General features: G+C 44.1%; 1 protein-coding gene across 2 annotated transcripts in view; it reads left to right on the top strand.

Annotated features, from left to right (window-relative positions):
* The window catches only part of ESYT2 (extended synaptotagmin 2), a gene marked incomplete at its 5' end in the record, with an annotated part of 72870 nt that overhangs the window by 10600 nt on the left and 34299 nt on the right, over positions 1-27971 (top strand). For both annotated transcript variants that reach the window (XM_079710957.1, XM_079710956.1), the window contains 5 exons: positions 17251-17292; positions 18135-18269; positions 20608-20684; positions 24664-24736; positions 24985-25074. In XM_079710957.1, the coding sequence (XP_079567083.1) occupies positions 17251-17292; positions 18135-18269; positions 20608-20684; positions 24664-24736; positions 24985-25074 (417 nt within the window). The remainder of the gene's footprint in view (positions 1-17250; positions 17293-18134; positions 18270-20607; positions 20685-24663; positions 24737-24984; positions 25075-27971) is intronic.

Below are 27971 nucleotides of genomic sequence, written 5' to 3'. Positions count from 1 at the left end.
CAAGATAAATCTGGCAGTGATGTCCAGGTGGACTGAGGGGACTGAGAGGTGGCCAGATCCAAGCACGAGAAAGGAAGGAGTCACCCTGGGAGGATCTGATGGGGTCACACTGGGACGGAGGGAGGAAAGGGGCGGGATGCGGGAGTGAAAGGTGACTCCAGGTCACTTGCTTGGCTCCTGGGTGAGGACATGATATTTGCTAAGAATGATTCTATAGGAACAGTAGTTTGGAGGCCTAGAGATAAGGATGGGAAATTAAATTGTTAATTTTGTTTTATAAACGTTGAGTTTAAGAACCCTAAGCGAGTTCCAAGAGGAGTTATCCAAACAGCAGCCAGCGGCTGGTAGGTGAGATCTGGGGGACACACCCAGACACTTTCAGTTCCTAGGTGACGGGTGGCTGAGATCACGCTTCAAGTGGAGAAATGGAGAAAGCATGTGTAGACAGCATAACAAGACCAGAGGGCCCAGGACAGACCTTTGCACTCTGGAGGAAATCAGGGGATGGAAAATGAGGGGAGGGAATTCCCTGGTGGTCCAGTGGTTAGGACTCAGCGCTTTCACTGCTGTGGCCCAGGTTTAGTACTTGGTTGGAGAACTAAGATCCTGCAAGCTGCAGTGTGGCCAAAGAAAAGTAAAAGAAAGAAAGAAAATGAGGGAAATGGTTCATTCATTCAGTGCTCACTGTGTGCAGGTTCTCTTCCAAGCACTCTGCGTAGACACCTGTTACCCTCATTTTACAGGTGAGGGGACCACCCTAACACTTGTCTTTGGTCCCAGGGCAGAGTTTGAACTGGGAAGTCTCTTGGTGGTGAGGAAGAGACTGGGGATTAGACATCGTCTAATCTAGTTATTTTGATAATTTCTACTTTTCAGAGGAGGAGGCTAGGGCCCAGGGGTTCAGCGGTCACTGCAGTCACACGGAACTGGAGGCAGTGCCGGGCTGGGGTCTTGTCCCTGCCAGCCACGCCCTCTCCACTGCCCCTCGGCCCAGCTCACTTGGTTATACAGCGTTAGCCTAGCTGTCTCAAGTATCGTGTTAGGCAGCGGGGTAGGCTGTCAGTGTTTTCAGTCTCTATAATTGGGACAAGTCCTTTTTCCATTTCCAAGTTTTTGTCTGGGATCATTTTCCTCCTGCTTGAAAAATTCACTTTAATATGTCTTTTAATGCAAGTTGGACAGTAACAGTTTTTCTCAAGTTGTGTTCATTTACAGAAAAATCAAGCAGACAGAGTTCCCATATCCCACCTGCATCTAATTTCTTGTATTAGCGTCTTGCATTAGTGTGGTACATTTGTTGTAATTATTGAACCAGTGTTGATACATTATTAAGTTCCTAGTTTACATTAGGAGTCTCTCCTTGTTTGTAGAATAGTTTCACTGCCCCCGCCCCACCCAGTCCCCTGAGTCTTCCCTCCTCCCCATCCCCAAACCTCTGGGTGGCCACTGATCTTTTTACTCTCTGTAGTTTTGCCTTTTCCAGAATGTCAGAGAGTTGGAATCATACACTATGTAGCATTTTCACATTGGCTTCTTTCTCTTAGCAACATGCATTTAAGATTCCTTGTTTTTTCCTGGCTTGAGAATTCATTTCTTTTATTTTTATTGCAATGAAATTCAAATAACATACAATTAACTATTCAGTGTCATTTAGTACCTTCACAGTGTTGTGCAACCATCACCTCTGTCTGGTCCCCCAAATTTTCATCTCCACAAAAGAAACCCTGTATCCTTGAGCAGTCACTCTCACTTCACCCGTACCCACGTGCAACCACAAATTTGCTTTCTGTCTCTATGATTTTACGTATTCTGGATATTTCATATAAATGGAATCATTACAATATGTGACCTTTTGTGTCTGGCTTATTTCACTTAGCATAACATTTTAAAGATTTTACCCTATAGCATGCTTTGTTTCTTTTTTATGGCTGAATAATGTTCCATTGTACAGATAATACCCCAATTTGTTTATCCATTCATCCTTGGAAGAACTTTTTGGGTTGTTTCTGTCTTTATGAGTTGTTTCTGTGCTATTAGGAGTAGTGTTGTGAACATTCATATACAAATTTTTGTTCGAATACCTGTGTTTAGTTTTGTAGGGTATATACCTAGAAGTGGAATTGATGAGTTTAACTTTTGCAGAGCTGCCAAACTGTTTTCCATAATAGTGGGAATATTTTATATTCTCACCAGTGATGTAAGAAGGTTCCAATTCCTGCTGATGCTTGCCAACACTTGTCATTTTCTGTTTTTTGATTCTGAGTCATCATAGTGGGTGTGAAGTGGTGTCTCATGGTGGGTTTGACTTGCATTCCCTGATGACTTATGTGCATTTCCTCTCAGCTCCACATTTAGTGAGATTTTTTTGGTAGCTCGAAATTGGCCATGGCGGGAATATTTACACCCTGGACGTTGGCAGTCTCACAGAATTGGTTGTGAACACGTAGAGCTAGAGCAGCTGGCTATACCACTGCTTGAACGATGTCTGTTCCCCTCCTCCAGAGAGGGTGCACCCCAATCTCTAACGGCAGAAGGGGAACAGATCACCGTAACCTAGTAGGGTTTGAGCTGGCCTGAGGTGGGTTGCAGGGAAAAGCTCTCTCTGTTCTGGACCCATCCATGCTTAGGGTTTCATCCAACAGAGGCTGTAACTGAAGACCTGCCGTGTTGACTGAGTGCCCCCTCAGTCCACCTCAGAGTCCAGGCCGTGCTTTCTCAGTGCAGTAAAGGCTCTATTTTGCTTTTTATAGGCTAGCTTCTTGCCCTAATCGCTCAAGAATTTGGCAAATGCCTAAAGGGAAGCTCAGCCGGCTTCACCTCCCCCTCCCAGGATCTGGGCTCTCAAGTCCGGTCACTCAGCTGACCCGAACTCCAGTTCCTGTCTACCTGCTCTGGTGAGGTTTCTGTAAGCTCAGCTGGCTTCTTAGCCACATTTCTCTGGATTTCTCAACCTCTGGTACCACAGCCATGGGGGAAAAACAGCCACAGAATGTCACACCATCGCCCTGCGGGGGCTTCTGCCCTGCGTTTTCATCTTTCACGCCTTGAGCTGCCCAGTGACCTCTCGTGGGCTGGTGAGCGGGTCTCATCTGGCTTTTCTCAGTGTTCTCAGCAGAATGGGTTGCTGCAAGGCGCTCTGATCATCATAGCTGGAAGCCAGTGTTATTTTTAGGGAAAAATAGATTTGAACTCCTAGTGTATTTCCCTGTGAAAGTTAGGAGAACAGATACTTCCTGTTGTTGAGTGTACACTTTGGACGGGGAATGGGGAGACAGGTTTAGGAGAAAGAGGGCAGGTGTTGAGTGTTACTTGTATAATTTATTTCAAAATGTTTCCCTGGGTAAATATTTTAAGTTTAGGTGGGTTTCATGGTTTTGCGGGTTTATTGCTATTATTGTTGCTTTCAGGAAAATACTGTTACTGTTAAACACAATGTGTGAGGTGATTTGTAAATTTTAAGCAGTGGAGCTTGAAGTAAACAGCTGTAGAAAAATTCCAGTTAAGGCTTCACTTATTTTACCTGTGAAATGTCACCTGACAAGTCAGGTAAACTCTGGAAATACCTGTTCAACATGACCGTGTAGTGAACTTATCTTTTTATGAGTGGTGAGTATTATTTGTTTCATTCATTTTATACTTTATAGCTTCAGCCTGAAAACACTGGGAGTGTTATAAATAGAGGAGAAAAAAGGTTTTGAAAAATGGATTTTAAAACTTTTCACAAGAGCCCCCTTCCTGTGTAAGGAGGGTCAGGAAATCTGGCCGCCCCACGGGACAGTTTGGCCCAGCACTGCCTCAGGGACCCCAGGAGTTGGCCTGGTGCAGGCGTTAGATCTGGAGTCCGAGGCCAGTCTCAGCGTGGCCACCTGTGCTCCATGGCCAGTGCCTACCTCGTGGGACTCAGACTCTTCACCTGCTAAGTGGTGAGGAAGTGCAGTGATTGATCTGTCGGGTCCCTGCAAGCTCCTAACAATAAAACAAAAAATGAGCCAGGAGCTGGCCCTTAAGTGAGGGGTGGGGGCAGGGTAGATGAGATGAGAAACTGCTCTGAAGTGGGCAGTGAATGTTGAACAGGGTAGAGGAGACTGAAGCAAGAGGTTGGGTGGGCAGGAGTAGGTTGTAGGAGGGAAACGTAAGCACTGGGCGTTAAATACACTATAGCACACGGTAGGGCAGTTTATTCATGGAATTTTATGGCCTCACCAAATATTTTGGTTCTGATGTTTATATAGGTTTTTAATTTCAGAAATCATTTGGGACCCACAATGGCATGACTCTGCTTTTCCTTCATCAGTGAGTGGCCCAGGGGCCCTTTAAGGCCAAATACATCACTAATGTGTCCTTGTTTGTTGGCTAATTGACTAACAGCTCTGAATCGAGCTACTAGTTTACCTTGAGGCCACTGGAGTTACTTATTTGGTCTGTTATTATTTGGGGAAATATCTGATCCACACGAGTGCAGATACTACACGATCCGCGGTTGGTTGGGACCGAGGATACGGAGGGCTGACTGTAAATTATATGTAGATTTTTGGCTGCGCAGAGGGTCAGCTCCCCTAACCCCCGAGTTGTTCAACGGTCAACTGTATACAATTCAGTGTTTTTGGTATATTCACAGGATTGTGTAACCATCACCAAAATCAAATTTTATAATAGAATGTGTTTGTCCATATGCACTAGCACTCACTCTCCATTCCCTCCACATTCCTCATGCCAGCCCTGGGCAACCACTAGTCCACTTTCTGTCTCAAGGCTTCCCTGTTCTGGACATCCCATGCACATGGAATCAGACAGTATGAGGTCTTTGTGGCTTTGACTACCTGTGTGATAGATGATAGAGATTGGTAGGTAGGTGATAGAAAATGAGAGAGGTGACATGATTGATAGATACAATGGTGATGGATTGATAGATCGATGACACCCCATCCATCTCCTGCTGTGATGTTGTACTATAGCTGTATAAGATGTAACCATTGGGGGAATCTGGGTGAAGTGCACACAGGGGCTTTCTGTGCACTTTTGCAATATCTGTAATTATTTCAAAAGAAAAAAATTTTGAGGGTGATCTTGTGATCTAATTATTGGTTTCTCTATAGAGGTATGCGTTTAGAGTAAGTAAACTAGTGGGTTTTCTAGGAAGAATTGGAGAGAGTTTGGGGTTTGATCAAGAGATGTACAAAAATTTTTGTAATTTTTTCCTGAGGTACCTTGTTATTATTTACTCTCTTGTATGGAAAACGAAGAAAGGTAGCGTAAGCCATAGTGTTTCTCCCTGGATCATCACTGTAACACCAAAACTGAAGGGTTTCTTTTTTGTTTTTGTTGTTGTTTTAGGTATTTCTGTATTGCATGATCACAGTTAATGACAAACAAGCACTGTGGGGGATGTACTGGAACCTTGGTCTCAAACATCCAGTAAAGATAAATGATTATATTCAGGAAAAACGTCTTAATGTTTTCAAGTACCTGATTACCTATTGTTTCTCCATTGCATACAAATAAAGGAATTAAAGGAGAAAACAAGAAGATTTTTTTTTTTTTTTTTTTTTTTTTTGCGGTACGCGGGCCTCTCACTGTTGTGGCCTCTCCCGTTGCGGAGCACAGGCTCCGGACGCGCAGGCTCAGTGGCCATGGCTCACGGGCCCAGCCGCTCCGCGGCATGTGGGATCTTCCCGGACCGGGGCACGAACCCGTGTCCCCTGCATTGGCAGGCGGACTCTCAACCACTGCGCCACCAGGGAAGCCCAAGAAGATTTTAGGTTGGTAAATTTCTCTGACTTTCTTCTCATAACTTTTGAGATATTTACTGTCTGTGTGAGAGAATAAAAGTAAGCTTTTAGAAATATCGTATAAGTGTATTTCTTTTTTCTTTACTGTAAATCAAAAGATTTATTCATAGCTTTTCTGAATTGCTTTAAAAAAATGAAACTGGGGCTTCCCTGGTGGCGCAGTGGTTGAGAGTCCGCCTGCCGATGCAGGGGACACGGGTTCGTGCCCCGGTCTGGGAAGATCCCACATGCTGCGGAGCGGCTGGGCCCGTGAGCCATGGCCGCTGAGCCTGTGCGTCCGGAGCCTGTGCTCAGCAACGGGAGAGACCACAGCGGTGAGAGGCCGGCATACCGCAAACAAACAAACAAACAAAAAACCAAAATAAACATCCCCCCCTAAAAAAAATCCCACACAGATTCTCTCCAGTATAATTTCTCAGAACTCTAAGATTTTGCCACACTCATTACAATGGTAGTTCTTCCCCAGGATAATTCTGTAGGTTTGAAATACTGCAGAAAGTCACCCTATGTTAAAGTTCATTTATAGGGTTGCTCTTTCTCCTTAGAAGAGTATTTTAAAATTTAATAAATATTACATGGTACTAAACCTATTTCTTGATAATGGAAAATTCACAGTAAAATTTCAAACATGATGTGACTTCTGATTCCATGTAGATGTTTGGTAAACCTGTCAGTTCTGTAAATCTATAAATTTAATCCCAACTTCACAGTCTCGTACTTCCTCCCTCTTTCCCTCCCTCCCTTCCTTCCACTTTCCCCTCCCCTCCCTCTGCTCCCCTTTTTTATAATAGAACAAAGCTGGGTGGATCCCACGTAGTACACAGAATGTGTGCAGTTAATTCAGTTCTACAGTTATATCTCTATCTTCTTGTCCATCCCAGTCAAGACTTAAGTTTGTAAATTTGAATAGTAGCATTGGAGTGGAATTTAAAATAAAAAACAACCAGATTTTCTTATGTGTTTAGTGAGGGAGATGAGAAGATGTGTCTTCTATTCTTGGACTCGTTTTAGTTTATGAGATTGATATATCTCGTGCCAAAACCTCAACTTTAAATCAAGATTGTCAAATAATTTCCTTGTGTGATTCTTTTTTCTTTTAGCAGTTACAGAAAGAATGTCTAAATGACTTTAGAATTTTGTTAAAATATACTTCAAGTCTTTGAAGACTATCATAAACATGCATCTATATGTAAGGCATTAAATAAATCTCTTGGCATTAGTTTTGTTTTGTTTTGTTTTGTTTTTTGCGGTACGTGGGCCTCTCACTGTTGTGGCCTCTCCCATTGCGGAGCACAGGCTCCAGACGCACAGGCTCAGCAGCCATGGCTCATGGGCCCAGCTGCTCCGCGGCATGTGGGATCTTCCTGGACCGGGGCACGAACCTGTGTCCCCTGCATCGGCAGGCGGACTCTCAACCACTGCGCCACCAGGGAAGCCCTGGCATTAGTATTTTCATGAAGGAATGTCTAATTGTTCTGCTGGGTAGAAGTTAGATGTATCCCTCTTTTGACCCTGCCACTGACTCTTAGTCCTGGCTTAAATTTTCTTTTCATTCTATGCATGCACTGAAATTTAAGTCCACCTTCAAAAATAAATGGATGGATGAATAGTATATCTAACATAGCAGATATATTATAGAAAGCCTCATAGTAACATTCCTTTTTAGCGAATTAGAAATAAGAATTGGTTTTCACATAATTTGGACAGCTCTGTTAGTTATAGGAGGTATGCTGGGATAAGCCTAGCTCCACGTGGCATGCAGGATCTTAGTTCCCCGACCAGGGATCGAACCCATGCCCCCTGCAGTGGAAGTGCAGAATCCTAACCACTGGACCGCCAGGGATTCCTCAAGGCTAGCTTTTTTTTTTTTTTTTTAATTTATTTTAGGCTGCGTTAGGTCTTTGTTGCTGCCCGTGGGCTTTCTCTAGTTGTGGTGAGCAACTCTTCGTTGTGGTGCACGGGCTTCTCATTGCGGTGGCTTCTCTCGCTGCAGAGCACGGGCTCTAGGCGCGTGGGCTTCAGTAGTTGTGGCTCACAGGCTCTAGAGCGCAAGCTCAGTAGTTGTGGCGCACGGGCTTAGTTGTTCAGCAGCATGTGGGATCTTCCCGGACCAGGGCTCGAACCCTTGTCCCTTGCATTGGCAGGCGGATTCTTAACCACTGCGCCACCAGGGAAGCCCCCAAGGCTAGCTTTTTAATTTTTATTTTACTGTTTACCGATTTGCAAAAAATAGTGGTCATTTATATAACAAAGAAATAGTAATGAATTATTGGGCAATAAACATGCTCTAAACAAGTATTTGTCAACAATTGTATATAATTATTTCCCCTCTCCTGCCACCTCTGCCGTCCTTGAGCCAGGAAGAGCCTCGGGGTCCATGAGCTGTGGCTCTCCACTGTGGTTTCAGCCATCTTTCCTCGTGTCAGCAGCCAGTTCTTAGAAATGACAGAAGAAAGCAACAAACTTACCCTCACTCTGGTGGTTTGTAGTGAGCAAGTAGGAGAGGTTCGGTCACTCCCTACCTGTGGGTTCAGGTAAAGACGGCAGGAACAGTAGTGCTTCTTCAGACTCCCTAGTGAAATTTCTCATGAACGAAAAAGCACCTTGGAGAGAATTTTGAAAGTATTTCCTGGTAGGAAAGGCCTTAAACAAATGGCTTTTCCAGTTTTATTTTAATGTCTTTTCCAGTTTTATTTTAATGTCTTTGTACTACAGTGTTCTTCTTGGTGTATCAAATCACCCTGTTACACAGTAATCAAAGTCTACATAAAACTGGTAACAAACCACTGGGAAAATTGTAATGCTGTGGATGTTGAAAAATATAAATTGCTGTATTTACTGTGTGAATTAATTGATTGCCTACTTTTTATGTACACTAGAAATAGATAAATCCAGTTATTTTGTGCAATTTCTTTTTACCATCCAAAGGAGTAATTTGGCCGTACTGTTACGGCCGTACTGAGAGACGTTCCTCTCTCACCTTTTTAGCCTTGAACACTTTTCTTCTTTATAGAGTAGCTATTAGGAGGAAGCATCGCAGTATTTTAGAAAACATATCCTATTAAGACTTCTTGATCCTATTTTTCCAATTTCCATGCATACTGAGTCCCTGGAGAAGGTGGGAGGTGGCAGATTGGAATTGGGGTTGTGAGGAAAGATGGAGATGGTTTAATGGGTAAAGAAATTTTAATGTAAAAAGGTTGGAGGGCACAAATTTATGTTGGTGCCAGTTTACATTTGAGTCGTTTTCTCCTGACATGCTCACCAGCCAGTCTTGAGGAATGCTCAGAGCTCCCCACTGCGGGGCCACAGAGAGGTAGCATGGATGCTGCAAGATGCTGGTGCCTTAACATTGCAACTTTGTTTAAATCCTCTTACTTGGAAGTCTTGTCCAGTGTCAGTATTTATTAGTGTTTCTAATGATTTTTTCCCATCATAATTACATAGCATGAAGAAATTGTAAGGGGCTTTCCTCTAAGCCCCATACAGATGCTCGCAGGTCCCCCTAGTTTATCTCAGCAGACTGTATACACATGGTTTTCTGTGTCTGTCATGACTGGGAAGCACTGGAATAGAGAGCTGTAGATGGACGGTTGACCTGAGGTCGAGAGGGTGAGAACGACTCTCTTTCCCCATCATTGACAGCAGCTCCCAAATCCTGGGTTCTCCAGGGAGTCCTTCTATATGTTGGAACCTTGGACTCGCTTTGAATTTTTCTCTGCAATTTTAACTGTCTGTGAGTCTTTCCTTTCCCATTTGCATTGATTTTAAGACTAATCCATATGCAGACAAAGGAACATTAAACATTTGAAGATTTCTAGTTAGTCTCTCCCCAGCCTGTGAACTCTTTGAATGCAGTCAGGTTTGTTTAAGTAAACTGCAGTGTACTTCCAGGTGAAGATGTGTTGATTGCTTAAAGGCTTCCTGAAAACAGTTTCTGTTGTGAGATGATAAAGTACAGGCTTCTCATGGTTTCATAGAACCTGTGGTTCGATTGTCCTAGTCTTGCCTCATCTATTCCTTTTTTTTTTTTTTAGTGGCTTAAAACACAGTTTTTATCTCTCATGGTTGTGTGGGTTGACGGGGTTCAACTGGCCCATTCTTTCTCGGCCATGCCTCATCTATTCTTATTTTTGAGATGTGAGTGTTAATTTTAGGCAGGAAAACAAAACTCCTGCTTAGATCTTTTCAGCTTGTGGACTTAGGTAGAACTCTTCGCATAGTGCAGGAAGATTGGTGTTAGGGGATCGACGAGAGTGGGTGACACTCTGGTTTGCTGGGTGACCGGTGAGGTAGCGCCTGGAGGGCTGGCTGCTCAGCGGGGACCTCTTCTGGGCTCCAGGGCACACTCTGAGCAGTTGTCCCAGATGAAGTGAATTCTGCCACTGGGATTTTTGATGTTGGTTTTTTAGTTTTTGGTTTTTTTGAGACACTGCCTAAAGGAATGTAGAAATGAGCAAAGCTCAAATCCTTCTTGGAATAAGGAAGAATATGAACAAGTGAACTTGACTGGCCAGTTTGCTATTTGAAGTTTAATGACATTTGGTTTCCAAAATGATCATTTTATCCATTATCTTTTGTATTTTACTTGAAGACATTAAATCAGTAATGCTTCAGGTGAAATAGATATGTTATCTTCACTTGTATTTCCCAGACGTTTACTACCTTATTTTAGATTTCTAAAGTAAAGGGGTGGGTTAATTTGCACTGCGTGTTTCACCACCACTGGTGGTGGTGGTGGGATTTCAGCAGGACTCCCTGCAGCCGCACTTGGTGTAGTTGCCTCAGACTGAGCAGGGACGTTTGCACAAGTGCCGACTATTAGCAGGGTCTTCAAGGGGAATGCTGTTTAAAGAAAGACAGTTCTTCTGTTTAGCTTCAGTTCTAAACATTATCCTGTGTTCAGAAGTGGGTGAAATATGATTTAAGTAGAAAATTTTAGCTATGTGTAAATTTGTTCCATCTTTTATACTTTAGGGAGGACTTTAGAGCCCTGTGGGTCTGGGCCTCTTCCCTCTAGCTCACTTATTCCCCTGTGATTTTAACAAATTATCCTACAGGTGAGTCTGTTTCCTCATCTGTTAGGTGGGGCATTAACTGTGGACAAGGTTGTTGTGAGGATTAAACAAGACATTGTCTGTAGGTAGGGTTCTGGCGCACAGCCAGTGCTCTGTCTTTTGTATTTGGTTTATTTTTTTCTAAACAACTTTGATAATATCAGTATCATATTAGAATCCAAAATACGCCTTTGTTCTTTTTAAAGAAAAGATTAAAAAAGATTTCTTGGGTAGTGTCAACTCTTAAAAATAATCAAAATTTCAGTACTCATACAATGGTTATTTCTAGTTTGTAAAGATACTATGAATAATAAATATGAAAACTTGTTTCATAATTAGACTTGTAGAGGAGATTTGAATGGGTTTTTTTTTGATTTTTTTTTTTTTAGGTTTTGTTTTTCAGCTGAAAAATTAGGTTTGAAACTGAATGACATGTGTTCATTATTCCTGTATGCCTTAGGAACACATTTTCTATTTTCCCTGTACATCTCTACCTTTCTCTGTGATGTTTTAGCTACTTTAAATTCTGTTTTGTGGAACATAAACAAGTGTTTATGAATATGTATTAGTGAGAAGCAGATTTTCGACTTAGTGAACAGAATTAAAATTTGGTAACAGATTTACTGTCTTCAGTTTTGATATATTCTTTTTCTTTGGCACTTTGAAACCATCCCTTACAAATTAAAAACCTCAGAATTATTGAATGTCCTGGGATTCTCCACTAAGAGATGGCTTGACTTTCAGAATTCATCTCACATAAACTTTAGTGATATGAGCCAGTTCAGTTGTACTGGAAGCCTACTTGTGCAGATGGTTTCTCTGCCCTCTCCTCTGGTAGTTCCAGAATACGTTTCCTCAAATATTAATCTTACATAATTTCCCTCCTGAAAACTCCAGCATTGACCCATTGCCAGTAGAACAAAATCCACACTCCTTTGCGTGGCACAGAAGGCACTTTAGGCTGGTTTTGACCTGATTTTTCAGCTTCAGCATCTACCATTCCTCCCTTCTCTTAATCCAGGCAGAGTAACTTGCATGCACCATTATTTCTGCTTAGCGTATTCTCTTTGCATGGCAAACCCCAGCTAACCCTTTCAAACCCATCTCACATACTGTCTTCCTGAGTCTCTCGTGGACTCTTGGAGGCAGCATCAGACCCTCCTCAGCCCGCACTTTTCTTTCTTCCTAGGCTGGTGGTCATACCTCTCCACACCCGTCCACCCGCCAGCATGAGCCTCCCAAGGACAGGACCACGTCCAATTCCGTGTCATGTCCCTGGCTTTGGGCACAGAGCCAGACCCAACCAACTGCTCGAAAAATGGCTTCTTCAGCCTGTTTTTCAAAAAGAACAATCTATACGTTTGCAGTAGATTAAAGCACAGTGACGAAAATGCAGTAACAATCAGAATTCACACCAGGCGAATTGTATTTCTGTCCTGGTGCATGATGGTGAGTAGAGAAGCTCTATTATTACATGTAGGTGACTTGTGGGACTGGTGTGTGTCTTGCCTGAGGTGTGACAGGATGAATAGGAATCTCTGGTGCACTGGCAGACCTAACTTGAGAAATACCCGTGAACTTAGAGAAATCAAATACTGTTAGGGAAGGCGAATATTTCATTTTGGAATATTTTTTACAGGAGTCATTATTGTTTTTGGTCATTAAAGTGTTTGTTTGTTTGTTTGTTTGTTTTGACAGTTTTGCTTTATTTATTTATGGCTGTGTTGGGTCTTCGCTTCTGTGCGAGGGCTTTCTCTAGTTGTGGCAAGCGGGGGCCACCCTTCATCGCGGTGCGCGGGCCTCTCACTGTCGCGGCCTGTCTTGTTGCGGAGCACAGGCTCCAGACGTGCAGGCTCAGTAGGCGTGGCTCACGGGCCTAGTTGCTCTGCGGCATGTGGGATCTTCCCGGACCAGGGCTCAAACCCGTGTCCCCTGCATTGGCAGGCAGACTCTCAACCACTGCGCCACCAGGGAAGCCCTAAAGTGTTTGTTTTAACATAGTTGTACTTTACCTTTAAAACTTGATTCAGAAAAAAAAAAATTTTTCAAATCAGATCTGGAGTAGATTACTTATGAGTGTCTTGTTTCTAATTATCATTCTCGCTAATATAATTAAAATGTAGTTTGTGAAAAGTCTATTGTCACATAATTTTAGTCATTTGTTGTATAAAGTACTTCTGTGTTAGAAAATTCTTAGTTTTAATCATAAATTACAATAATAACTAGAAAAGTAGTTTATGCTTCTTACAAGTAATTCAAACATATAGAAATAGAGGAAAATATAAAAGCCTCATTCCCCTCCTTGTATTTTTTTTAAATTAATTTTTGGCTGCATTTGGTCTTCGTTGCTGCGCGCGGGGGCTGCTCTTCGTTGCCGTGCTCGGGCTTCTCATTGCGGTGGCTTCTCTTGTTGCTGAGCACGGGCTCTAGGTGCGTGGGCTCAGTAGTTGTGGCTCACGGGCTCTAGAGTGCAGAGTCAGTAGTTGTGGCCCACAGGCTTAGTTGCTCCGTGGCATGTGGGATCTTCCCAGACCAGGGCTCAAACCTGTGTCCCCCTGCATTGGCAGGAGGATTCTTAACCACTGCGCCACCAGGGAAGTCCCCTCCTTGTATTCTTTTTTTTTTTTCTTTTTTTTTTTTTTTTTTTTTTTTGCGGTACGCGGTGCCTCTCACTGTCATGGCCTCTCCCGTTGCGGAGCACAGGCTCCGGACGCTCAGGCTCAGCGGCCATGGCTCATGGGCCCAGCCGCTCTGAGGCATGTGGGATCTTCCCGGACCGGGGCACGAACCTGTGTCCCCTGCATCGGCAGGTGGACTCTCAACCACTGCGCCACCAGGGAAGCCCCCCTCCTTGTATTCTTGCAAACTTTTTCTGTACCTTTATAAACTTGTATAACTTATATAAAAGTATATGTTTATATGCACACATACAAACATAACAGTATTTTTAAGAATATACGGCCTCTATTAATAAATTTTCATTAATTGGAAAGTCTGGCAATGTTTTCTATTACCAAACATAGTAGTTTCTTGTAATGCTTTAATTGAAAGTAGAAGTTCATTTGATGGTATTTGCACACATGAATTTGGTATGACGTACTGATTGGAAGAGAGAGGGACTAATATGGGCCCAGTTGGTAAATGAAATCACTTGTTTGGTATCAATAGGAATTCTCTGATGCTGGGAAGATTAGAAAGGAACCACTTGAGTGTGCCAAGGATTTTAAGAGTTGGACTTGGAGGCAGGAGGTGAGGGTCTGCCCCTGCCCATGGGTGTGTGACTCGAGGCATGTCTGCGAGGTTGTGGTGGTGGCTGTGAGGATGGCTGGGCATGTTCCCAGACAGGAGCAGAGCAGGGTCCCCTCCGGTGGGGCTGCACTCGGCGCTGGGCGGGGTTGGGGGGCTTGATTCCTCCTAGGGCTCTTCTCACGCGCTCACTTCTTCTACCCTGTCCCTTTCTTCCCCGGGCAACAGGGTTTTAAGTTTTTGTTCATTCTTTATTAAAAAATTTTTAATATCCCCTCCCCCCCCCCCCGAGATGAAGCCAGTTGTACCTGCCTTTCTCCATTTGTACTTTCACTTAAAAATAAATCCTGGGGGGCTTCCCTGGTGGCGCAGTGGTTGAGAGTCCGCCTGCCGATGCAGGGGACACGGGTTCGTGCCCCGGTCCGGGAAGATCCCACATGCCGCTGAGCGGCTAGGCCTGTGAGCCATGGCCGCTGAGCCTGTGTGTCCGGAGCCTGTGCTCCGCAATGGGAGAGGCCACAACGGTGAGAGGCCCGCGTACCGCAAAAAAAAAAAAAACGTTAAAAATAAATCCTGGGAGTTATTCCACAGCAAGTATTCAAACAATTCTGGAAATCACTGCTGTGGAGCCCCTCCCCGCTCCTGTAGCTGCGCAGCACTTCAAGTGTGGGTGCAGCGTCTGTTCCTCCTCGCGGTCCTGGACGCTTCTGCCACGGGCAGTGCTGTGCACGCATCATCTTTTCTAGAAGAGATTCTCAGAAATGGAATTGCTGGGTCACAGGGTGGTTGGATGCACATGGAATTTTGTCATCACTACTTAATTATTAATTCGTGTTGGTGGATACTAGCTCTTTCCTAGGAAGGAGTTTGAATGTTGAGTGAAACCCGTCTTAAATCGCTCTCTTCTTAGTCTTGGGTGGAACATTGGGTCTGGTAACAGTGTTTTATTGTGAACTGCTATTGTGTTTGCTGAACTTTGCCATCAGCTGTTTCAGGATTTGTGTAACCTCTGGAGTATAGACGAATCACTATTAAACACAGAATTTTCTACTTCTGGCTGGCACTCAGGACCCCGTACATTTAAGGCATGGAATCGGAGTTTCAGGCTCTGCTCTGATCGGAGCGTGTCCTCCTGAGGGCTCAGCGAGCTCCACGCACTTTCCACATCCCTTAGTAGCAAAGTGGCCAAGAGCATGAGCAGACCAATCTGGTTTTTCATCCCCATTCTGTCACTAGTAGCTACCCTGTAAATATGGGATACTAATAGTTCAAATTTGTAGATTTGTTGTAAGAATTAACTCAGATACTACGTGCGTGACTAGCTTAGCACAGAACCTGCTGCATAGATAGCAATTCATACTCAGTAAATGGTAGTTACTTGTATTATTTACACAAGTATAGTTTGTAGCTTAGTCATGTTGCCCTCATTGATCTTCCAGAAACCTAGTTCAGGGGAGATTTACAATCTGTCCGTCGGCCGTCCCTCGGCATCTGCCTTCCCTCACCTTCTGCTCCTCTGAACCTTTCAGCTGAAAGGCCTTGAAGAGAGCTCGCCCTCATCAGCCACCTCATGCCACGATCTAATCCTCTTGTGGCCTAGCCCAGCCAGTCTGGTAAGCCCTCCAGTTCTCCCCACCCCCAGCCCCAAATGCCTCCTGCCTTTTGGGGGAAAAGTGCAGTCCAGTTCCCTTCCGGTCGAACCTCTGCAGTGGCATAGCCTCCAGATCTGAGCAAGCTTCACCAGCAGTCCTTTCCTGAGCCTTTGCTTCTTGAGCATCATCTTTCTCAACTCTTGAGCCTTTTCTTCATTCTGGAAAGTTGCTATCCATTTGGTTTTGTCCCAGGATGGATTCAAACTAACTTAATTTAGAAAAACTTATTTGTCATGCTAGCCCACCCTCGGGTTCAAGCAAATTAAAAGCTTCACATCCGGGCTTCCCTGGTGGCGCAGTAGTTGAGAGTCCGCCTGCCGATGCAGGGGACACGGGTTCGTGCCCCGGTCCGGGAAGATCCCACATGCCGTGGAGCGGCTGGGCCCGTGAGCCATGGCTGCTGAGCCTGTGCGTCCAGAGCCTGTGCTCCGCAACGGGAGAGGCCACAACAGTGAGAGGCCCGCGTACCGCAAAAAAAAAAAAAAAAAAAAAAAAAAAAAAAAAAGCTCCACATCCTGCAGCGTAAAGGTGTAGGTCTGCTCAGGCACGTGGACATGGGGTAGTTGGAACCTGCTGTGGCCTCTCCATGAAGCTGTGTGACCACAACAGACATGATGACGGTGGCCTCTCCGACCTGGACCTGGCTGCTTCCGGCCCCATTCCGTGGTTTGTGCTTAGAGGCCAAGCCTGAGAGTGGAGTTGGTCCTCAAAGAGGCATCTTCTTGGGGACACCCCACCCCACAGTAATATTCCCTGACCAGCTCCTCTCAGCCAGAGGATGGGGTGGGGCTTGTCTTTTACTGGCTACAGTATCTGTGTTACTTAAGAAGGTAGGTGTGGCAGTTCCAGACCATGTCGCAGTCACCGGTGCAAACCTGCCTGAGATGCATCGTGCAGCTGTGCCAGAACTGCAGTTTTCAGGATGTTAGTGTGGCCAGCGTGTCCTTCTTTCTTCAAGGGGTGGGGGAGTACAGAGCACTTCTCAGAGGAGAACTCCCTGCCCAAAACAGCTTTGGCTTTTTTCTGCAGGGGATGTTTTAACACCAAGTAGGTTTTTTCCTACCTCTGTGCTTATTTTCTCCAGTATACAGGCCCCATCATGGAGAACCATTAGAATTCTAATCCTCATCTGGGAGACGGTGCGGAGAGGGGCCGAACGTGGAAGATTTGTGCCGGCTCCTTTGGGCCAGAAGGGGAGGGAAGGGTGGGCTTCTGAAGCTCTGAGCCCAGGTGCTGCAGGCAGGGGCCGTGCTGGTGGCGAAGGAGGAGCTCGAGACTGCGCGCTCCGGGAGCCCCTCGGCCCAGCGGCGAGGTGGGCAAGGGCTACAGAGTGTCCGGAGAGCGTGGAGAGCCAGGGCCGCGCGGTTCTGTGTAGGGCTTCCCAGCGGTGGGCTTAAACAGCAGTTTACGAACAGTAGATATTCAGGAAGCACACTAAATGGCCTGCGTGGCGTTTTACTTAGAGTTGTCCGGAGATTGTAAGTCGTATGTGTGTTTTTCTCCTAGGTTCATTTTCCAGACACTGAAAGAGCAGAATGGCTAAATAAGGTAAGAGAAGAATACTGAACACCAGATATCAGTGGGAATTAGAGGATGACATGCCATATTTCCATATTTGGGGATTTGGACGCTGACAATATGTGCACGCATTTGGACTTAGCGGGTTGGCTTCTGCTCTCAAAGGAACTCGGTCATAACTGAGACGTTACTTGCCTTTTCTAAACAGTGCAGACTGTTTCTTTGACATGAGGAAATGATATATTCATAGTTGGATGTTTGGCCCTGTGTCTTCTTTCCTGATGAGCTACTGCTCAGATCTCTTTTATGATAGTCATAAGCGAAAATCTTGGAACATTATTGTGAAGAGGGAAATAACTCCCAAGAAATCTAGTGGTAGATAATAATGTTTTTTTTAAAGGTTATGTTTTTAGATCATTATACTTTGAAGTAGATCTCTTTTATCTCTATGTTTTATATATCCTTAGAGTTATATAGTAAAAACGAATGTGAATCATGATTACCCAAAAAGTAATCACTAGAAGTTAGTCCATCCTTAAAGAAAACTCATTAATGTTGAGAATGATACAGTTTTAGAAAGTTTTTTAGCAGTGAGTTGAAACCACAGGATTTTCTGACCTTTTAGCAATGATTAAATGTGCTGATATGATTAAACAGCATATTTAACTAGAATAACTAATTCCTGCAACATATTGGTTGGTTAATCAATAGTTTACTGTTGTAATACATTTTAAAATTTTAGGTGCGTAGCAAAAAGGACGCCCTCCCCACTTTGCTTTTCAAAAATTCTGGTAAACTATAGGAGCATGATTTTCCATGATGACTTAAGTACTATACCATCTTGTTTAACCTGAGCTCTTTCTCCTTTTCAGACTGTAAAACACATGTGGCCTTTCATTTGCCAATTTATAGAGAAGTTATTTCGAGAAACCATAGAGCCGGCTGTGCGGGGAGCACACACCCACCTCAGCACCTTCAGCTTCACGAGGGTTGACGTGGGGCAGCAGGTTTGTTTTTTCTTAAGTGTTCTCACCTGTGCACAACTGAAAAGAGTGGTAAACTACCTGAGACTGTCTCTAGAGAAAGCTGCTTTGTGGAAGGCTGGCAGTGTGTGCGGGTCCTCCCCAGGTCTGCCTCCCATGGGGCCCTCTCCTCCTCTGTTGGGGCCTCGCCTCGTTCGTCCACTGTGGTTTCTCGGCCAGTCCAGGTCTGTCGGAGGTCCCCTCAGCCCCAGAGAGTCTCTGCCCCATGTTCTTCTGTTAGAATTACCTGTGTACAGCCTTCTACCAGCTGTCCTGCTGGAAAGGGAGTTTGATGTGTAAACTCACTAAGGATGATGAGACCGACACCAGCTGGAGGCGCCCGCTCCACCTCAGCGTTTACAGCAGCAGCTCGGGCTCCAGTGCTGGGCTTGCGGTGTGGCGGTAGTGGCACAGGGGAAGGGAAAGGTAGGCTTTGTTGTTGGAATTATGTTATATACAAAAGAAAGTCACTAATTCCAACACTACTAGGAAGCCTCATGACCACCATTAAGGGCAAGTTTCCTTTTTTATGTTTTTAAGTCAGTGTTTACAATAATTAGCAACAGTTGAAGGTAATATTTTGTCTGTTGAGGTGTAATTGACACATAACATAGCATTAGTTTCAAGGTAACATTGTTTTTTTGCCTAATAAAAACTCGGAGTTCAGTAGTACTTTTAAACTCACACCCCAGGGCAGAGCCCGACAACCCACTCTCACCACGCACTGCGTCCCAATGTCTGTGCTTCAGCCTGTCGGGGTGTTAGTCAATGTGGCTGAGGACCATCTGACCCCCATCCATGTCACTGCCCCCAGACTCGTTCCCATCCCACACTCCCCAGGCTGTCAGTCATCCTTCCCCATCAAGGCCCATTTTCTGTGGGCAGAGAATGCTCCTTCTCTTCCGCGGTGCCTCAGGCGTATGTGTCCTGCCGAGCTGTGTCATGCAGGCCGTTTGCCCGCTTGGCTGTGAGGTCTGCAACACGCTGCAAGTCGGGGTGTGGACATCCTTTTGTTTGAGCACACCGGGCCAGCACAGGACCACCATGGGACACTACCTTTAATTTTCACTTTACCTCAGTCACCTCAAACGATCACGACAGGTGGGAAGACACAGCTACAAGCTAGAATGCACGTGACTGTGAAGGGCGGGTGGTGACTGGCTTAGGCCTCGAGAGCCGTGTAAGGTCTGGGAGGCGCGTCCTTCCCCTGCCTGCCCCTGCTCCTCCGGCCCTGCAGTCACTGTCTCCCTCTGGCTGGCGTTTGTGTCTCCCAGAGTCAGGTAAGCTCATGCTTGCGCAGATTCCAGCTGGGTTTGTCTCAGGAAGAATTACATTCCTGTTTCACATGCGCTTCAGTTTGGTGCTATGTAAGATCATCATCGGAGGAGACGGCAGGAATGCAGAGAGTGGTGCGGGTTCAGTCGGCGTCGCCGTGGCTGCAGGGACCTCTTTTGGGCACACAGGGCCCAGGCTGGTTGATTGAAGGGGCAGGAGAGCCCGAGCAGAAAAGCCCGGGACCGGGGACGGTAGGAAGTGCAGACTTAGAGTTCCTCCTGCAGCTGGTTGAGGAATAAGGTTTCAGGACACCCACACTGTCAGAGTGAGCAGTAAGACTCCAGAGGTCCGGTAGTTCTTCAGCTTGAGTTTTTAATGCTCAAATGTCATGTTGAAAACTTTCTTAGGAGGGGTCTCAAATCAATTAACGGGAAGAAGGTTTTGAAATGATGTTGAAATATAGCATCTATTGTAGGTCTGCCTTTTCTTTTTACAGAGTCATTTGATTGTGACCTTGTAGCATGTATTAGGTGTTGAAAATATAGCTAGTATTTTTGATTCACTCAAAAGCCCCATTTTTATTAAAATCTTAAGAAATGGAAAATTATGACATAAAGAAAAAATGAAAGGAAGTTATATTTTAAACAATTAGTAAGGATGGAGTAGAGGGCAAGGGTCAGAGTCATCTGGAAGAGACAAGGGCCCAAGGCTCCTGGGAAGGAGCGAAGCAGGGTCCTAGCAGAGCTGCGTCTGTGGCCCCTGAGCACCTGCTGTGCCAGGCCGTGCTCCTCGACCCGCATGGTCCTGTGTCCTGTAGCCTCGCTATCGCCCATGTGGAGCTGCCCTCCTGGCCGTGGTTTACAGATGAGGGTGCTGAGGGACAGAGGTTTCACAACTTGCTAGAGGTGAAACAGCGAGTACATTGTGAAGCAGAGTTTTCACTCCTGTGGCCTGATGCTGAAGCTCGTTGTCTCAGCTCTGCTATGTCACAGGGCTTGGTTTTTCTTTCACCCTTCCTACGTTTTAAGTAAGCCAGTTCTTGTTTCAGCCCCTCAGGATCAATGGTGTTAAGGTGTATACTGAAAATGTGGACAAAAGGCAAATTATTTTGGACCTTCAGATTAGGTAAGTTTGTATTTATGTCATAATTAATGATGTGTGATGTCACTTAGCTGTACCCATAAGGTGGAGGATATAATGAGCACATTTCTTACCTGCTATTTGATGGAATTGGACTAACTTCTTGTTGAAGACCTAAATTTATTTACTTTCTGGTTTTAGTTCCTGGCAGCCTAGATAATTGCTATCATTCATAAAACATGTTAAATAAAAGAAAGTAAAGGCACTACAAGAAAAGAAAACGACAGACCCATATCCCTTGTGAACATTGATGCCACGATCCTCAAGAAAGTGCTAGCAAACTGAATTCAGCAACACAGTAAAAGGATTATATACCGTGACCAAGTGGGATTTATTCCTGGGATGCAAGGATGGTTCAACATAAGAAAAGTGATCAGTGTAATGCCCCACATTAACAGAATGAAGGGGAAAAAAAAAAACCCTGCGTGATTATCTCAGTTGATGCAGAAAAAGCATTTGGTGAAATTCAACACACTTTCATGATAAAAACACTTAAAAATGAAACAGACAGAAACTACTTCAGCATAATAAAAGGCATATATTCCCAGCAAGCGGCATGCTCAGTGGTGAAAGACACACCTTTTCCTCTGAGATCAGGAACAAGACAGGGATGCCCGCTTTCACCACTACTGTTCAGCATGGTACTGGAAGTTCTTTTAGAGAATTAGGTATGAAGAAAACGAAGCGAATGGCATACAAGTTGTAAAGGAGAAAGTAAAATTATCTTTGTACACAGGTAATATGATCTATGTAGAAAACCTGAAAGATTCCACAAAAAAAAGCTTTTCGAACTAGTAAATGAATTTAGCAAAGTAGAAGGATACAAAATCAATGCAAAAAAAAAAAAAATCAGTTGCATTCTATACCCTAACAACAAGCAATCCAAAAAGGAAATTAAGAAAACAATTTCATTTACAATAGAAACAGAAAGAATAAAATACATAGAAATTAACTTAACCAAGGAGGTGGAAGACTTGTACAATGAAAACTACAGAACATTGCTGTAAGAAATTAAAGAAGACATAAATACATAGAGATACATCCCATGTTAGTGGTTTGGAAGACTTAATATTGTTAAAAGTCAGCACTAAAAGCAATCTGTAGAAGCAGTGTAATCCATATAATCATATATCTGATAAGGGATTGAGATCCAGAATGTATAAGGAACTCCTACAACTCAACAGCAACAAAAAAACAAATAACCTGATTCAGAAATGAACAAAGGACTTGAAGAGACATTTCTCCAAAGAAGATACACAAGTGGACGCAGGCACTTGTGTCCTGTGAAAGGGTGCTCAACATCACTGTTAAACAGGGAGAAGCAAATCCAGACTGCAGTGAGAAACCGCCTCACACCCATCAGGATGGCACCTATCAGAAAACAGATTAGTGTGGAAGTGCAGGAATTCGAACCCCTGTGCACTGATGGTGAGAATGTAAAAGGTACAGTTGCTATGGAAACAGAATAGTTGTTCCTCAAAAAATTAAACAATTACTGTATGACCCAGCACTTCCATTTCTGGGTACATACCCAAAAGAATTGGAAACAGGGTCTCAAAGAGGTATTTGTGCACTTGTGTTCATAGCAGCTATATTCTCAATAGCTAAAACATGGAAGCAACCCAGGTGTTCATTGACTGTTGAATGGGTAAGCAAGGTGTGTTATGTACATACAGTGGAGTATCATTCAGCCTTTATAAGGAAGGAAATCGTGCAGTGTGTAGTGTCCATCCTGCTACAACAGGGATGAACCTTGAGGACATTACGCTAAATGAAATAGGATAGTCACGAAATGACAAATCCTGTGTGATTCCACTCATGTGAGGCCCCCAGAGGAGTCAGATACACAGAGACAGAAAGTAGGATGAAGGCTGCAGGGGGCTGGGGGAGGCGGGATCAGAAGTTGTGTAACGGGTATAGAATTTTCAGTTTTGCAAGTTGCAGAGAGTCTGGAAGTGATGATGGTGGTGATGGTTGCACAATAATCTGAATGTGCTTAATGCCACTGAGCTGTGCACTTAAAAATGGTTGAGATGGTAATTTTATGTATATTTTACCACAATAAAGAATAATTGGGAAAAAAATTACTTAGGGGTCTGCCAGGTGCCTTGCCTGCATGGTAGAGGGGTTTTCTCTGGCTCTTGTCTTCACTGTTCATGAGCCTTTTTTTCTTTTTCTTTTTTGGTGTCTTATTGACTGCCAAGATTCTGGCTTTCCCTGAGGCCCCGGCCCAGCTGTGTGCAGGCCGCTGCTGAGCTGCTGACTGACACACGGCTCTGCAGGGTTTGGTTGGTTGTTTTGGCTAAGGATCATTTTATTTTATCATGTCATCTTTGAGTTTCTAAAGTGTATTAATATAGTAAATGAACAGTCAGTACCAATTACCTTTATTCTAGAAGGGAGCATAGAATGTTGTGATGATGTAATACGGAAAACTCTGCATCTTTAACACATTTGGAACTACTGCAAACGCTGGTGCCGTCAGTGCAGTAGAAGAGGAAGCCCCGCGTGTGTCTTCGGGTCAGCCGCACCCCGGAAGGGCTGTCCACTAGGCTGAGGATGGGCTTCAGGAGCGTGGGAGCCTTGTTCTCTTGTTCCAGCACCGAGGGAGCACTTCATACACATTCATTAAATAAGCATCGGAATGAATCTGCTACCGGACACCGTTTTGAAGATGCAGCCTGGCTTTTGTGGTTTCAGCAGACATGACGGCATACGCAAGTTATGCAGCTCAGATATTTATGTCTCTAAAAAGTCTGCATTCTGCTTTTTCCTGTGTTCCAGATAAGGACCGTAACTAGGTTACTGGCCGTGGAGTTGGGGAAGGAGTAATTGAGAGCTATGAGGAAATAAATGATCAAGTCTTGGTGTGTGTGGGCGAAAACCTGTCATTCGTCATCTGCCTCTACAAGGGTGAGGCCACCAGCCACTGCAGTTGCTGACCTTCCACACACCCTGAAAGGAGTTCAGGGCAGAGATCAGGAATGAGGCCCTCTGTGCTCTGGGAAAACTGGCAGAACAGGTCTTCAGATAGATATATTCGGGAGATGATGTTATGAGCCCAATTTCTTGCGTCTTCTCATAGCTAGAAAAGCACTGCTATCATTAACTCAGATGTCTGCCCCTCGTGGCTAGCAGCAACTTTCTGCCAAAATGTGTGCTTGACCGTACGTCCTCCCTTCACCAAAAGAACCTACAGGTATTGACTTTTACATCAGGACTGTGAATATTGGAAGACTTTCATCCCAGACGCCTTTTGTCACTATTTTGCTCATGTGCTTAGACAGTCTCTCTCATGGTTATCAAATTGCCCCCCGACACTCCCACGCAGGAGTGGGAAGTCCTGCTTCCAAGTCAAGGGTGGGAGTCAGATCATACGGATCCCACGCAAAACGTAGTGGCTGTGCCATGTTCACAGTAAAGATGGGTGCAAGCCGTACATTCAGCATCACGCTGTATTCATGTTTGTTTCACATTAATGATCGAAAAGACTTAATCGTTAAGTAAAATTGATACCTCGGATGGATGTAATGTCTTTAACCTTTGACATCAGAGGGCCCTGAGCACTGCTAGTTTCCTCAGTACGGGGAGCTTGGGCACAGCATTTATTTGTGGTGAAACATCATCTCAGCATTTTTTATGTTTTAAACAAGCATAGTTGTTTATAAAACAAATGAAAACTACGCTCCATCAAGAGACTGCTCCAGAAGCCGCACTTTGAGAAGTGACATTTATACCAACGCCTCTGGCCAGGCTGCCTGCCTCGCCACCCGTGCGGTGGTACTGACTGGTGTCAGTGACCGCTCCAACGCAGGCACTAGAACACTCTGGCACGGCCAGGCTGCAGGTTACAGCTTTGCCTACAGTCTAGTTCTGGTTGCTTTACTATCATTGTTTTCAGATTATATATCTTGCAGGTCTGTGGTGATTAAGAGAATGTAATACAGAACTTTTTCTTTGCTAGTTTTGTAGGAAATTGTGAGATTGATTTGGAGATCAAGCGATATTTTTGTAGAGCTGGTGTGCAAAGTATACAGGTAAGGTTTTTTTTTAAGTTTCATAGTCTTCTCAAATTCTCTGTGCTCTATTCAGAAAGAAAATCATGAAGTTTTTATTAACTCAGAATTTCTTTGAAGTTAAGTTTTTGTTTATAGGTTATACTTGAGAGAAACCTGAAGTCAGATGCTCAGGAATCACTGAGAGGATCCTGCATCCTCCTTCTTGCATCTGTAATGGCCTGTGGAATTGTTTTCTGTTAAAGTTTCGGTTTCCCATTTGAATTTAGATTCATGGTACAATGCGGGTGATCCTGGAACCACTGATTGGAGACATGCCCTTAGTGGGAGCTTTGTCTATCTTCTTCCTTAGGAAGCCAGTAAGTCAACGTTTATTTCATTCTTTTCTCCCCATTCACTGACAAGAATGTGTACCTATCGAAGAACAGACAGAGTGGAGAAAAAGAGCTTAACTCACTTTATTCCCTTTGGTGCATGAATCCTGCGTGCTTTCATCTCTTTGTGCCTTAACAGAGGGCTTCACATCTCTCGATAGACAACTTTTTTCCTCATTATAAAAATAATATGTTTGCTGCAGAAAATTTGAAAGCAGACCTTAGAAAGTATGGGTTGTAACTAACATTCAGCACCTGTCACTGAGTATGGTATATATTTACTCATTCAATCCTCATAGCTCTGTAGTTAAATACTAACACTAAATACTTTTGCTGACCGGGACCTGAGAGTCTGATTTGTCCAAGTCACGAAAGCAGTAAGTCTGGGATCTGCACCTGGACCTGCCCTGGTCTGGCAGAGTTACTATCCTCATACTCACCCTAAGTCTCCCTGCAGCCGTCCCCCACCCCGCCATTCCCTGCCTCTCGGGGTGTGTTGAATGAAGCACACAGTATGTTGTGTTTTTAAGAGTCAGAAAGATTAATTTTGACTAAATTATATTTTAACACTTGGATAAGCCATGAGATTATTATTTCACATTCCATTTTTGGTTATAAGTCGTCAATGCTTATTACTCATTATTAGGCACAAAAGTAAGACAACAAACATGTCACCTACCTAGACTCTCCCTCACTGAGACCCTTTCTCCTCGCCGAGGCCCCTCCCCTCACTGAGACTGTCCATCCTCAGCTGGGTGGCTCCGTTCCTACAAGGCTCCTCATCTGGGCTTCTGCAGCCTCTGCTTGGCTCCCTGCCTCGGCCCTGTCCTCAGTGGACTTCACCGCTAGGGGTCTTGCCCGGCAGACTGACCCACCAGGGGCCGACTCTCACTCGCAGACGGTCATCTGTCCAGTGCAGTGGTGGTACCACCCCCACCCCTCCCCCATCGTCCCTGCCACCTCCCTCCTCCTCTCTCCCTCCTCTCCCAGAATGCTTCCCTTCCCACGACACGGGCAGCCAGGTTCCCTCCTTGTCCCTGTGCCTCGCAGCACACTTCTTAATCTTTGGAAGCCACAGCCATATCTGTCTCCATACAGTTCAGTAAATGTCTGATGAATGAATGGATCTTTCTCAGATACCTCTTCACAGTGTGCCATTTTTGTAACCTGCGATGAGTCCTTTCTGGAGGTGTCATTAACATCATGTGTAGTGTAAAATGGGGGTATTCATTTGAATAATTTGGTGCAAATAACTTAATACAAATTATTGTTGCTGGTTTTTAAAATACAAGTTTATCTAGACCAAACAAGTGGTGCTTTTCTGTGTAAAAACATAAGAAGTAAGTGTCATCACTTTTTGTTACCACTAAAATTATTATTTTCATTTGCTTTTTGTTACGTAAATAATTGGCTTATTTTGAACGTATCTTAACGACACAAAACATGGAAAAATTCAAAAGCTATTAAGGAGCATCTGTGTTAAATTTTAATTTATTAAAATTTTGAGAAATGAAGAAATCCGTAAAAGATTCAAAATTCATGGGTTTTTTTCCCCACATACAAGTTGTTGAAAAGACAGTATGTTTAAAAAAATTCCTTCATTAATGAATATAAAAACCGAATCCTTAGCAAGTTGATAAGTATTTTTAGTTTGCAGGGAATTTTTAACAATTTAAAGAAAGTTTTTTATTCAGCTCAGAATGTAACAAAATCCAAATCTTTAAATCTTCCTCAAAACTTTGTAGTATTCTTCATCGGATCTTTCTTAGGTATACTTAGTTTAAAAATAACATTGTAGGGACTTCCCTGGTGGTCCAGTGGTTCGGACTCCGTGCTTCCACTGCAGGGGGCCCAGGTTCAGTCCCTGGTCAGGGAACTAGGATCCCACAAGCCGTGCAGCCAAAAAATAAAAAATAAAAAAAAATAACATGATAATATTAATTTCCAAATGAAATTTTAGTACTCAGAAAAGCAGGATGAGGCTGTGAAAGGTTGAGGATCACTTGTATCCTTATATGGTGAATTACAGTCACCAAGCACAGGCTTCAGAGAAAAGGGACTTTTTCAGTCGCTTTCGTCTGGAAAATGTAAGAGCAGAATTCCCTGCTGGCTGCCAAGTCCTTCCTCACCCCAGTGAAAAACAGAAAGATTTGGGGTTTTGACTATCCAGATGATTTAGAAGCATGGCAACCTTCAGAAGAATATGAAACTTTCGCACGTTTTTTTGCTCGTTGATTTGTTTAGATTAGTTCTGATAATGTGCTACTTGTTTTTAAAAAAATAACCACAGGTGTCTGCAGTGCTGACCTCATTGAGCACAGTGGGGGCAGGGCGGATGTACTGTCCCCTTATTTCAGGTTAAGTGACAGACGTGAGTGCCACACAGCCTCACTTTCCGCTCCTGGTTCTTTCTCTTCTTTGAACTGCGTGCTTTGAACAAATTACCATCTTCTCCCAGTATCCATAGGGGATTGGTTCCAGGACTCCCACGGACCGAAATCCGTGGGTGCTCAAGTTCCTTATTAAACGGCGTAGCATTTGTACATAACCTACGCACATCGTCTCATATCCTTTAAATCATCTCTAGATCACTTATAACACCTAGTACAGTGTAAATTCTGTGTAAATAGTTGAAAGTCCAATGTAAATAGTTGCCCTAGTGCAGCAGATTCAAACTTTGCTTTTTGGAACTTCTGGAATTTTTTCTTTCCTAATACTTTTGATCCGTGTTTGGTTGAATCTGAGGAGGCAGAACTGGAACCCTCAGGTATGGTGGCCCAACTGTATTTAATTTCTGTAAGCCTCAGTCTCCCCATCGGTAACATGGGGAGTACACTAATACCTCCCTCAAAAGATTAGAGGTGACGATTAAATGTAAAACA

Source organism: Hyperoodon ampullatus (assembly GCF_949752795.1).
Source record: "Hyperoodon ampullatus genome assembly, chromosome: 9".
Taxonomy (NCBI): domain Eukaryota; kingdom Metazoa; phylum Chordata; class Mammalia; order Artiodactyla; family Ziphiidae; genus Hyperoodon; species Hyperoodon ampullatus.
Note: the sequence above shows the minus strand (reverse complement) of the source record. Positions and strands in the feature narration are given on the sequence as shown.